This window comes from Paramisgurnus dabryanus, chromosome 3, assembly GCF_030506205.2.
Source record: "Paramisgurnus dabryanus chromosome 3, PD_genome_1.1, whole genome shotgun sequence".
Classification (NCBI taxonomy): Eukaryota; Metazoa; Chordata; class Actinopteri; order Cypriniformes; family Cobitidae; genus Paramisgurnus; species Paramisgurnus dabryanus.
In genome coordinates, this window is record NC_133339.1 from 7,132,194 (window position 1) to 7,146,456 (window position 14,263).

The window sequence follows — 14,263 nt, forward strand, 5'->3', positions numbered from 1 at the left end:
TAGACTATCGTTATTCAACTAAGACAAGGTAAAAACTTATTTTCATTCTCTGTCCCCTTAAATTGCACAGATAAATCATAATTTTTTATTAATAAAAAAAACAATACTGTGAGACAAGTTAAGACATTGCTCCGATTAAGGCTAATAAAGAGTCGACTAAGGAGTTTCCCAAGGTCTGAACTGAGTGGCCGATGAGAATTTAAGCACCCAGCTAAAAAAAACTAAAAAGAAAATCACCACTTCAGTCATGCAACACCTTTACAGTGAGAAGAGCTACTAAAACACTGATGCAGGCCGGTCTTGCACACTTCAGCGGCACTTGGGACTCTCATCTATGTGCAATGCAAACATAAGCTACAGTGCCAATAGCACATCCGAGCACCTCTGAGCAAACACTGCAGATATGAAAACCTCTACATGCACTGACAGCTCCAGTAATGCTATTCAAAACATTTTGCTTGCTATGCCATGAGATAGAACACAACATAATCAATAGCTTAGTTTTAGGATACATCCAACATCTTGACCAATGCTGCGTCCGAAACCGCCTACTTCATACTATATAGTACGCGAAAAGCAGTAGACGAGGCGAGTAGTATGTCCGAATACAAAGTATAAGAAAAACAAAGAAAAGTACCTGGATGACCTACTACTTCCGGTTAGATTTTGCAGTGTGCATGCGATGGACACTTCACTATCCCATGATGCCCCGGGAGAGGAGTTATCCAACGAAGAAGAAGCGGCATGCGGCTGTTTTCGCGCTGGAATGACATGACGTGATGACGACGTATGAATCTCATTCATACTACCAGGATTCATACTATACAGTACCTACCGTTTTAACGGCAAGTAACTGTACAGTATGGGGTTTCGGACGCAGCCCAAGTGTGCACCCACAACAAACAGGTGACGTAAGTAACAGACTCATTTCAAAATGATTTATTGTTAAAACAAACAGTTAGATGCATGTAACTAGGACTATATACAATAACTTGCATCTCGTCAGAAAAGCCGGTTCGCTGATTAGTAGTAAATCACCATCACCTGCTTTCAGATGGAGCGTCATTTTCTACACAAAGCCGTAATTCCCTGACAATCGGGGTAATTTCACCTTCATTATCGCGGGTGAATCGCATGCAATAAAGGCGGCGATATTGGCCAGCTTGTCAGTGAACTACAGCTTTGTGTAATAAATGCCCCTCCATCAGGAAGCATGTGATGTTGATTTACTACTAATCAAGGAACGGGCTTTACTGACAATATGCACGTGACAATTGCATGCGATTTATCGTGCATCCCTACATGTAACTACCTTTTTGCCATTTCTCAAACACGTAAAGCTGGATTAGCCTGATGACAGATTCAACACTCAACACCGAGATGCTTAAGAAAATGTGAGAAGCAAACTGAGAAGTACAAGCAGCAGCAACAGAAAACATTTCTAGTGCAACAATGCAAAACAAGTCTCCCAAATTACCACATTTCTTAGCCAAAATCTAGCATATCCAATGTCAAAGTTATCTTTATTGGTCAAACCGATCAACAAAAGTTGGTTTGTGCACAACGAGGGTGCCACAGAAGAACTGTTAATATGACGTTTCAACCAAAGGGGTCCTGAAAACGCAAATTTCTGAAAAGTTTCAAAGTGCATGCTTCAGAAAACAACAACGCCATAATTTTCATGTCAACTACAAAATATTAACATTGGTCAAAACCCAAAAATTACTTGTTTGTATAGAGAAAACAGTGATGTCATGCATGTAACATGTTCAGTTTTTAGGCATGTGCGTGTACAACTAAACATGGTAGACTACATGATTGTGTGCGCGCTGCTCAAGGGTTTTTAACGCTTTTCCATGAAAGTGTAGATTTAATACACCATTACCACAACCAAAAACGACTTGACTTGCATGCATAATACAACGTTCGTAGTCGTTTTCGTGAATCCGTGTAAACAATACCATTAATAAGAACCTACAAATTATTTTTTATGTTAAAAGCAGTAAACTAATGAATAACTAAAAAGTTCTCTCAATGAACCGGAAATTACAAACCGAAACTGAAACCACACACAAACACGTTGGTCGAAACCGAAACAACTTGCTTGTTTGTATTCAAGCTTGTGGGAGCTTTCAAAGTGAACCATGCTAACAATTTCATCATCAATCAAATGTTTCACTATACATCAAACACAGCGTGACCTACCTTGTTCATGTTTCCTGCTTGCTGGGCGTTAATGGAGTTATGTGCCCCCATTTGCGGTGCACCCTGGGTAAGCGTCTCTGCCAGTACACTGCCCCCTTGCCCAGCACCGGCTGGTGCCCCTTGCATGGTCTGACCCTGGTACTGCATCCCTGGAGCTGCCCTGCCTCTTCCAGCCGGCCCCATGACGCCATTCATCATTTGCCCTTGCTGGGACATGTTCTGCCCCATGAGTCCATGAGCCTGGTTGTTATTGTTCATCAAAGCCTGGTTAAAGCCAGTATTGAGACCCATGCCTTGATTATTGTTTCCCTGACCAGTCGGGGTGCCGACAGGCTTTGGAGGCTGGGTCTGATGACTGGGTGAACCCTGGCCCATGGGGCTTTTACCCAAGGCACCCATTTGGCCACCCATTCCAGGCTGAGGGCTGACGGAGCTGAGGTTTCCTCCCAGACCGGGGCCATTCCCTGCCTGCAGGAGCTGGGACAGCTGCTTATGCTTGGCAGCAGCATCTGGGACGTTGCCACCCATCCGGCTTCCCACCCCTCCATCCCCATTAGAGGGCATGGACATCAGCCCCAGGTCTCCGTTGGGTATCAGCTCATCTGGAAGATCATTTTCCAATTCAAACAGGGACACAAAGTCTGGAAAAAAGAGAAAGAGACATGAATATATTTGCACATTTTCTTAACGTCATTGTCACTGACAATCTGTGTATTATTAAGTTTACAACCAAACTTTCAATGGACAATTTTGGACAATTCATCTCCAATAAGAATAAAATTGTAGTAATCTAGTAAGTTTGTCTTCTTTGTCATGATCACATTACGTTATACAGATTTTACTACAAGAGATGATCAATTGGCCATCCTGTCCACAGATATCAGCATGGAGATTGGCAAAGGAAAAATAAATGAATAAAGTTGGCATTACATCTCGACTTTTGTTAACAACAAAATCAAACATAAACCAATAAATGTCAGTTCCAAGGCACACATACACAGGCTTTCTGTTTCACTATGAAAGAAGTGTAGGGATGTAAGGATGTCTAATACTCTGCAGGGAGCATTCAGAGCTAAAATAAGATCCACTCCAGCTGTTCATCAGATACCCCCTTGTACCCCACCAGCTGCCCATCAGTCTGGTCAACCTCCTTATAATGCTGAGACCAACATAACTAGCTGCATTTAGATTTCAACAAGGAAATTACATAACAGGCTACATTTAAAAAGTAGAGGTTGTGTTCAATTTAAACTTCTGTTTGAACCACCTGTAACACGGCCCAAAGTATTCTTGTCTACATGTCTACTAGGGGTGTAACAATAAATCAATTTTATTTATAACGATTTGATGCTACAGATAAAAATCTATTTGCGTTACCTTAATTTTGACACTCCCCATGTCCTCACTCCTTGACGTAACGCCTATTTACGCATTTCCGACAAAGTGCGCATTTTTGTTTATTTTCGTCTGCTATCGTCAAAAAGCGAATGCGACAACACAGCAAGAGAGATAGTAGACGAGTGTGCGTTTAGCATTGCAGGTGATATTGTCCATGCAAAACACAGTGTCCTCTCTCCTAAAAATTTAGATTTTTTAAAGGACAAGTTCAGTGTTCACTGATATGCTCACACAAAAACCGCTGCAAAAGATGCTTTCCAACAGGTTTTATCATAGTTTTTGTCCAACTCCATTGACTTGTATTAGATGTGCTGTGAGGTACGGTATTACTCCACCGCCGGGAACGGAGTTGTTTGTATTCTTGCAATTGGCAAAGGTGGATTATCGCCACCAACTGGGCTGGAGTGTCTATTTTTCAAGCTCTCAACGGAAGAATGAACAGTGTGCATAATGAATAGAATGATCTATTACATCATAAACAATCTGAAAACAGGGCTTTAAGTGTAAAATACTGAATTTGTCCTTTAAAGAAAAATCTCTTTTAAAAGACCACTGCAGCACTTGTTTGACTGTTAGATCTGATATTGTGTGACCAATCAAATGCTTAACTTTAACAGCTTTATTTATTTATTTATTTTTATTTAATTAAATTTACTGTCACTTGTGCACATTTTGGCACAAAATACTGAAAGACTTTGACAGTTGCCATCATAAGCTTGATTTTGTGTGACATTTTGCCCCTCATAATTCATTTTTCTTTGCCCCTCATAAATGTATTTTTTGTAGTTTGTTGTTGTAAATGTTCCAATTATAACAGAAATGGTGCCATTTTCAAAGAGTTTTATCAAATGTTCATGTTATTTATTTTGGTCGCATTTGTAAGTTAAAAAAGTATAACAACTAGGCACATAACACAAAAATATCAGCAAATTAATCAAATTTAAATGTTGATGTAACGGCAAACACCGCATCGCTGGGGGGGAAATCGATTTTGTAGCGAATCATAATGAACTGTCTGATTTACACCCCTAATGAAGAAAAAAACTATAATTTATGGAAATAATTTACCACCTAATAAAGTGTTTGGTGAATCAACATGAATCCAGCAATGCTGGTCCCCTTGTAAAACTAATCCCATCTGAATAGGGCTAATTTATTAAATAATAAATAAGGCAATGTCAACGTTTGCAAACAACAAAGAAAAACATTCTTGCTTTAAGCAAGGGGGCGTGTATACAAAGGCGTTTTTTCCCTCCAGCCGCCGTGTTTTCAAAAGTTTCCAATGGAAGTGCCATGTTTTTAAAAAACGTCAGCGACTCAGCTCGAAACGTCAGCTCGACAATGTCGCTTTGTACTCAGTCGTCCAATTACAGTGGAGGAATGGTGGGACAAATACCACAACAACTAACCAGTCCATCGTACAATAACTGATAAACAAGCAAAAGTATCAGACACCACAGCACATAGCTGAAGGAGTCGTGTTGAAATGCTTTGGTATACAAGCCCCCTAAAGGTCACTGTCTCCCACATTACAATGTTAACAGTAAACTATACATGCCAGAATTGAGGACTTCAGAATAAACAAGGTCACCTGCATTTTTTCTGATGCATATAGTCTTATATATAATGCATAAATGTAAAAAACAATCAGATATAAAGTTCTTAAATATGCCTGTTTGAAAGCAGCAAATTCTTTCTCGACGTGGGTGCTCATCGCAGCGTCAAGCAATGGCTTAGGTTACTTAGCAACAAAAGACGCTCTGGAGCACCCATGCGCTTTAAAGAGGAGGAAAGTGCCGCGGTTACATTTTTTGCATGGTTTTAGACGCAACATGTAAAGTAAACGTGAAGCAACTGTGCATGTGTGTTTGGCCGTTTTGGTGGGTGCTTGAGCCGAGCCCCAGAGCACCCACGAGATCGGCGTCTGTGGTAGCTCTTTCATCCGTGAAACAATAAGTGAGGAACCTTTTTGGGGTTATAACATTTACAGCCACGCTGAAAACGCATTCTGATGGGGTTACGCAGATTGATACTTTTTCGCAACATTGAGTGACCATGAGAGAACGAGCATTTATCAATCCAAAGGCTACAGCCTGTAGTAAAAAATCAACACGTTTAAGAAAGGCAGGAGCAACAATAATGTACGGTATTTGAAAAATAATGCATTTTTTTAACCATAAACCACGCAGATCCATTGAATTACACCAAATACACATAATAAACTCGTTTTAGCAGACATAACAGGTGCTCTTTAACAGCTGATTTTCTTTTATTTGGAAAAAAGTATGGCACTGTTTGTAGATTGATTGGTCATTTTTTGCAAGAAAGTAGTTTTGCCAAACTTATTATCAAAAATTAATTGTAATTGATAACAAAAGTACAATGAGGCAGATCTGGCATTCTGATTCTTTTTCCAGTCAGATTGAAGTCACCATTAATCGTAAGTAACCAAGAGTTTTAAGAATTTTGGGTAACAGGAATTGATGACTTGGTGTGTTTCAGAGTAAGCATTTAGCACTCATTAACCAACACTGCCTGACTAATACTACTGTCATTTACCTCTTATGAAAACCCTGAAGACAGCTGGGGTGGACACAAGCATCTTTATCAGGTTCAGAATTGTATAGAAACAATAGGCAAGAAATCATATCAGAAAATGTATCTGCTGTGACCCATACAAAATATAAAATAAACCGGGAGAACCAGCACATGGCTCTGTTGTGCCGTTTTGATCCGTGTACATGAACACAAACTTAAATTTGATGCCTGATGCTACGCTTTGTGCTTGAAAATATATTAAGGAGAACGCACAGAAACTGTGGATTAAGTGGGAATAAGTTTACTGATAATGCTGAATCAGACACAACAGAACTTTGGACTTTGATAGCAATCTGTGGCATTCGTTTCACTTTTGTCTTTACTAGTTTACTAAAAAGCATCCTGGCATTGGTAAATCCAGTCGGCAGTGCATCAGATATCTTATAAGAAGAGAGCTATTCCCTGCATCTTCAAAATCAGGGACGTTACCCCAAATCAGTCACGCTTCAGCCGAGACATTAAACTGAGCAGCGAGCCGTCTGCCTGAAGCTGGTGTACGGCAGCGTTTACACGCTTGACTGTGTTTGTATGTTCACTAATGCAAACGCGGCTGGAATAAAAGCGCACCCATGGCTGCTGCACGCTCACAATAACAGAAGTAGAAACACCCAGCTGGCAAACAACACGCCCACTAGAACCGTATCTGCCAACAATACAGGGCAAAACAAAAATCACCACACAGACTTTACACAAACCCACAGATTAGCATGCATGCTAGAGCGGGCACGTGCATGTGTTGCTGTTCTTATGCATTAAACACACTAACGGTTCACATAACAGTAAACTTGCTACAAAGAACATGAATGGTTGCTGGCTTTTTATGAGTAGTAGCATGCAGGGACCCGAAACATAACATATACCCAATACACTTATTTTCAGAATATATCTAAATATCTAGATTTAACAGATTACAGAAAATTTTACAGAACATAATCATCCAAAAACACAATAGGCTGGAAATAACTTCTTCCCATGTTGAGCAATGCCATTTTCATGGTACTGGTCTTAAGTTATGCATTTAAACAAAACTTAACCTCCAGCAACACAAAACAAGACCTGACTCATGTTGCTTTACATTGAATTGCAATAGTAAAATCCACTAAATAGCCCAAGCTTAAGCCTAGCCTGCCAGTCTTTGTTTCTCCTGTAAACTCGTCAATAAAAAGTGACTTAAGTTTTAGTTTCTCTTCAAAATGAATAATTAGCCACCATTTACTGATCCTCATGTTGTTCCAAACACAGACAGGAAATTTTTACACTGAGTGCGTTTACATGCAGTTTTACGCCAATTATGCTTAATAAACTGATAAAGTGCGGGGTTATGTAAACGCGTAAAATGATTTTCTTTTATCGGGGAAAGCCCATAAACGGCGCAAGCAAAAGGCGATCGTCACAGGTAGTTTTTGCTCATTACCCCGATTTCATGTAGCATCTAAACACCATAACCGACTTTCTTGCGTCCCCCCTTGTAAACGCAGTTGTCTGCATAGCCGGATTATTGATTGCATATAAACGCATGAAAATGTTTCTTTAATCAGCAGATTTTTGCTTTTTAACCACTTATTCTGTGCATGTAAACGCACTCATAATATAAAATTTGGGTTTTGAAGCAAATTAGCAATATACATTTGTCCCTCTTAAAGGGCTTCTGGCATGAACACACGGTGAACAGCGCTATTTTAGCCTTTCATTGAAAAAACTAGAACGACTGATCTCCGTAGTTTCTTTTTGAAACCGTGTAAAAGTTGCGCGATCCTATTTCATCAATTGCGCTGAAAATTCAGAGAAAGCTCAAACATATACACGTACAAAACACTGTGCAGCACGTTTACTTGCTAAACAAAAAGTGGACTCCGACATAATATTAGTTTGCGTCCATATAACTCATAATTACTCCCACTCGCATTTGAATGACAGCAGAGAGACTTGCCCACCTTTTTACAGACCACCCCCTCTTAATATTCAAGACAGAAGCAGTCGAAAGTGGACAAAAGAGAAAAATTTAAATACCAGGTGTAAACGTAATGTGTCTCTTTCGTCCACTTGTGATCCGAATGATGAAAACACATCTTAATACCAAGTGTAAACTGGCAGGGCGATAATAGCGATACAGCAAATGCCGAAAAAGTTTATAGAATTAGATATGGAAGTAAGATTATGATGAAAACAGCGGTCCTGGCTTTTTTCTATAAATTGGGCGCACGCAACATCATTGCTGTTCGGGTTTACGTTCAAATCATTTTCTTTATAAGAATTATGCTGTGGCTTGGTTGTAAGAGGCTCATTACCTAATGCCGTCTTCGGACCAGGGCTGATGTGACGGGAGGTTAATGTCAGAGCATTGGTTTTGATCTTCTGACAGATCAGGCCTTAACTTAACATTCTTGACAAAAAAGTTGTCAATCATTCTTTTCCTCTTCTCTTATCATCCGCGGCTACATCCACTCTGTTTATCTGACGGACCAAGGCTACTCCTCTCTCTGTCTGACTGTAGTACACATACTTTTTTAAACGTACACACGTACATCTGGACCACGGATTTTTCACTCAAACACCTGGTGTGGCCTGAGATTTTTTAAAGTCGCACCATTGAGAAATTAGGTCGCATGAGCGACAAAATTGGTTGCGCTTTCGAGCCCTGATGTACATATAAAACATTATACCCGTCATTTCTCCTGCTTCCTTTAAACGAAAGCAAAGGATCTCCCCGCAGTATCCATAGACCAACCCCTCAAAGTAATCAGGACAGAAGCAGTGGAAAGTACACAAAAGAGACGGATTAAAAAACAGGTGTAAACATGAATGTGTCTCTCTCGTCCCCTTGTGATCTTATCGACGAAAACGCATCTTAATACAGAACAGAGTACAATAGTGATCCATCCTCGGTCAAAAACATGAGAAGTGCTATGATACAAAGATTCAGCAACAGTTAGTACAACAATAGTTAGTAAAATGCAAGCCGAAGGTGAAAGAAAACGTTTTTGAGAAATAAAAGATGTTTTTAAAATACAGACATCTGATTGAAAAAACAAGTTTTTAAATGTGCTATTTTTTTATATATTGTTGCTCATGGCCCTTCAACATATAAGTCTTGCATTAAATGCATAAAGTATTACAGAGTTTGCACCACAAACGAGTTCAGATGCAAAACCGCTTTATGTGTCCGACATGTTTTCTTGTAAATTAACATATAGGCTCTTAATAGTAATTTCACTTTATGCCTTAAAATGCCCCATTTTCACAAATCTCACTTTAGACATATCATTGGTATTTAACAAATTGGACAAATCTTTAGCTGCAAAACTCACAAGTACATGCAAAAATCTGAAAAAACTAGGCAATATCCTATATTGGCAAACCTTCTTTTACTGGGTAAAAAGCTCTTGCACATCAACATGCGCTCGGCGTTGTTCACCAAATTCTTCTTGCATGCACTTAAGAAGACTTTGCTACTAAATCATTTTGGCGTGGTGTTAGTTCAGGGTATACGCAGGTATACGGAGTATACCCACTTCTTTAAGAGATGGCATGGGGTATACCCACTTCTACTTTACAAAAATATGGGGACATAAATTAAGAGTATACACACTTCTCCTGGCACCACTCAGGGTTTGCAAAATCGCTAACCCGACACCTGGATAACTTTCTGATTGGAAAAATGATCCAGTCTGGGACTGGAAAAACATTATTTAATCCAAGCTGTGAGTTTTGTGACCCATTTAACCACTATGAAATGGTGAGTAGATCCAGTGTGGAGATGAGCAGGAACAGTTGGCTTGCATGGAAATACAAAATGTATCAATATTCTACATTAAAAATAATGTATTTTTTATTCGAGCTACTTGCATTAATTTCTGGCAACCCGATGGGCACTACACCAATGTGTTCTGCCAATAACGCAATATTTTTGAATGCTGTTACGCCGGGAGTATGTGGATTTAAAGTAAAACTATTTAATAAGCGTATTATATGTGGAGAGAGCATTTGGTTATAATCATCATCTCTTTTTTGACAGAGGTGGCGTTTAGCGGCTTTTGCATCTGAGCTCCTCATCTGTGTGTTTACAAAAAATACTTAAAACTTAGGGTTAGGGATTTGAGATGTAATGGGACTTGTGCATGCTATAGTACAGCTGCATTACTGCCATTTTAGAATAAAAACAAACATGCTGTCATTCAAAGCAAAAGCCATGTTGCAAAACCATCCACTTTAAAAAACAAACAACCATCTGCATTAAAATCCCCCTTCAAAAGGTAAAGCACGCACGAAATCACCACAAAAATTTAGCAAATATTTGAGCAAAGCAAAAATCACCCATTGCCAGAATAAAGTTTGAAATACTCGTGCTGCCACAAACTGTCGTGAATCATTTATTTAAAAAAAAAACTTTTACAAAACAAATCAAATAAACACTGCTGATCTAAAATGCGTAGCATTTAGATACACCAATGTACTGGTCTATATGGGTGTAACAATATATTGATATGGATTTATGCATTGATTCAATTTCTAACGATATGATGCATAGATGCCACACATTAAATATCGATAAGAAATAGTTATTTTGACACTCTCCGCATCCTCATTCCTTGACATTATGTCCATCTATACATCTACACATTACTTCCGCCAAAGCATTTTTGTTTATTTTCGTGTGCTGTGTCAGCAAGCGAATGCAGGCAAACACAAAGCAAAAGAGACAGAAGACGTTGTGACTGCTATCGGACGCAAATTGTGGGTTTGGAAATATTTTGTATTTGGAAAATGGATTGGACAAACAAATTGGCAGAAAACCTTTGCCAGCACCAGCTAAAACACTAAAGATTTTTATTGTTTCCATCATAAGCTTGATAGTACATGAAAAATTATTTATTTCTCTTGTGTATTTTTATAAGTGTAAAAAATTTATTTTTCTTAGATTGTTGTTGTACATGTCGCAATTTTTTAAGGAGTTTAATTAAATGTTCATATAAAAAATTTTTGATGCATTCAGAAGTTATTACAAATAGGGATGCTCTGATCGATCGCCAGCAGATCGGTCAATAACAGCATTAAATAACACGATTGGTACTCGCTAAATTTACCGATCTCATGAACCGATCTTTCGGTTTACTTTTGTCATCATAGGGCTCCTGAATGCGGCTACAATTAGAAACATTTTTTACACAGTGCAAGCATTTTTATAACCCGTTGCAGATTTGGATTTCTCTCTTTGCCTTTACAGAGATGTGTATAGAAAAAAATGTAACAGTTACAGTCATCAAAGAGCTTGCATATCAGCTTCAATAATCGGTATCGGCCGATCACAAAGACAACAAATCTGTAATCGGCTGCAAAAATCCTGATCGGAGCATCCCTAATTAGAAATGTAACTGCTTAACTAGGCTCGTAATATTAAAGTATCGATAAATTAATCTAATCGTTATTGCATCAAAGAAATGTTCGATGTTCGTGGTGGAAATAAGAGATATTGTATCCCAATAAACTGTCTGATTTACACCCCTACTATAGTTATCAGCCAAATTTATCATCAATTTAATATCATCAGCACATCGACTATGCTGCACAGTTTGAATAATAAGGCAGATATTTATATAAAAGACGTTATTTACGATTTACTTCAGCTAGGGAAAGTTTGTTGTTGATAAAAAGGAACAATACTGGAATAATTTGTTAAGTTTTATGAAGCAATGTGGTTCATGTTGTTATTTAGAAATTTTTAATAACAAAAATGGTTGTCACAGTTGTATTTTGATTTTTATCTGTGTGCTTCTATAATGTTGGCCTGTCGAATATGGATCCAATCCATGTTCAATAAAAACAAGATGTAGCAATAAACTAGCGAGTATACCTTTAATGCATGTATAAGAGAGGAAAGTGACAAATATCATATTGGCTAATAGTTGTTTGTTTTAATTGGCATTGGCCAAAACTCTTATATGTGCATCCCTAGTTTTTTTAAGGATTTAATTGTTTCTGCATAATGCCAAAGAAAAAATTAAAATAGAGGATCAGACATTGATCACAGAACTATGAATATGTGCAAACATGAAAGAGAAACCCTTTATAACAATGACATTCAGCCAGTCTTGAGGCATGAAGGCTGGCACGCAAACTGGGGATTGAAAAAGAAAACTTCTGCTTTTCTTCAAGCGGGATTTTACTTGTTATTGCGCCAATAACACTGCTGACATAAATCACACACTTACCAGACACTATGCATTACAGTACATCTAAGTAACAATGTCATTTTCAGTCAGATTATCTTGCGAAGATATGCATTATTTACCACAACAAGTATTGCACATTCAGCCATTTTACAATTTCAAAACAACCCTCCGATTGAATGGCCTCGCGCACTGGCGCTTAAAATATTTGTTTTGTCTAATCCAATGCATTACTAAATCTCTTATATGCATAAAGACAGAGCCATACATTAAAACCACAATCTAGACCTGGTCTGGCAGGTTTCTCATGGACAGGGGCAACTTAGTACCGGAGTTCACAGTAAACCTGAGGTTTGTAATGGGAAAGGACAGCCATCTCTTGCATTTCGGGGTTTACTGATGGGACATACTGGAGATCAACATGGATCTTGCCTTGGTCATAGAGATTCAGGATGACGAGGTTTATCTGAACCTAACATGGGAGGTGTCTAAAAGCACACGTGCTTTCCGAGACGCTTTTTTTAACGCGACAGGTGAGTCTTACCTAGTTTGACGTAAGGTATGAAATTATACTTAATGAAACGACCTCAGAGATGTATCTGACTGAGCATGTGAGATAGGGTGTGTTTATTATGGGACAGGTGAGAATATGAAGATCTTACCTGAAGGGTCTGAGGAGGGCAGTGCAGGTGAGTTCAGCTTGGGCCGTTTTGCGTTGGGAGGGCCCATGTCCAGTAGATTATCGGCCATCCTGTTCTCTTCACAAAAACACGTTAAAGCAACAAATGCGTTTTCCCAGAGCAGGACAAAGCGAAATAAATCAAAATCAAGCCTCGGGTTTTTCTATTATTATTCAGCGATCAGGGGCCAATAATTAACAGATGAGGCTCAAACGCGGCTCAACAGCGCCCCGCTCCGCCACCGCCATTCACCCCATGATAATCCAACACCCAAAACCCGCATAATTAACCGTAATAATCGCCCCAAACCCCCCGAAAATAATTTATATCATCGTTAAAACCGAGAAAAACGACGAGGAAAATATCATCGACCCCTCCTATGTCTTCAAGCGGCGCGGGTGAATCTCTCCAAAGAGGCGTTTTTCTGTGAATAAAAATAAAGACCCTCGAGCTCCATATCCAGCTGCGATCGAATAATCGACAAAGTCCAGAAAAATAAATCGAAAACGCGTGAAAATAATTATATTTAATATCTGCGAGTGGCACAGGAGCGCCGCTCGCGCTGAAGGGGGAAATCAGATATACGGGGGTTTTCCAGCCGACCACGAAAACGGCTCCATTTTGCTTATATTCGCCGCAAAGATCCTCGATTCGGCCCGATGCCAATCGTTTTCGTCACAAGGAAGATATTTGGGCCGGTTCTGGTGGAGCCGGGTGCGTAAAAAATAAAATAATGTTCTCCCGAAATCCTGACGCTCATCCGCGACAAGATGGCGGCTGTTGATTCCTTCGATACAAAAAGTTTTTTTCTTTCCCAGCCAGACTGTGGAGGGGGAGGGGCTGCGCAGCCACGCCTCTCACGCACACGAATACGTCACACGGTGCTGAGCGAAATAGCCACTAGGGGACGATATGTACAGGTACATTTAAATGTAAAGAGAGAATTTGTTTAATTTTAAACCTTTATAAAAATCTATCATGATGGCAACTACACTGTACACCAAAGAAACTGATTATTACAGGGATTACTATTACAGCTACAGTTTACTACAAACTAAAAGCATGGTGATTTAAAAGCTTTCTTCAAACTGGAGTCTTTATGTTAGGTTATATTACATTTTGTTAATGATTTTAAGCAATTTCATGTATTAAAAATTGAACTATAATAAGTATACAAGTATTTGAATACCTGTTAGCAATGGTTTTAGATATCGC

The 14,263-nt window shown here is 39.0% G+C and overlaps 1 protein-coding gene across 2 annotated transcripts in view; it reads right to left on the minus strand.

Moving 5' to 3' along the window:
• The window catches only part of crebbpb (CREB binding protein b), a 42,653-nt gene extending 28,802 nt beyond the window's left edge, over window positions 1-13,851 (minus strand). For both annotated transcript variants that reach the window (XM_065253131.2, XM_065253130.2), the window contains exons 1-2: window positions 13,031-13,851; window positions 2,206-2,846 (exon numbers count right to left, since the gene is read on the minus strand). In XM_065253131.2, coding sequence (XP_065109203.1) covers window positions 2,206-2,846; window positions 13,031-13,118 — 729 coding nt within the window. In that variant the 5' untranslated portion in view covers window positions 13,119-13,851. The remainder of the gene's footprint in view (window positions 1-2,205; window positions 2,847-13,030) is intronic.
• Between the last annotated feature and the right edge of the window lie 412 nt (window positions 13,852-14,263).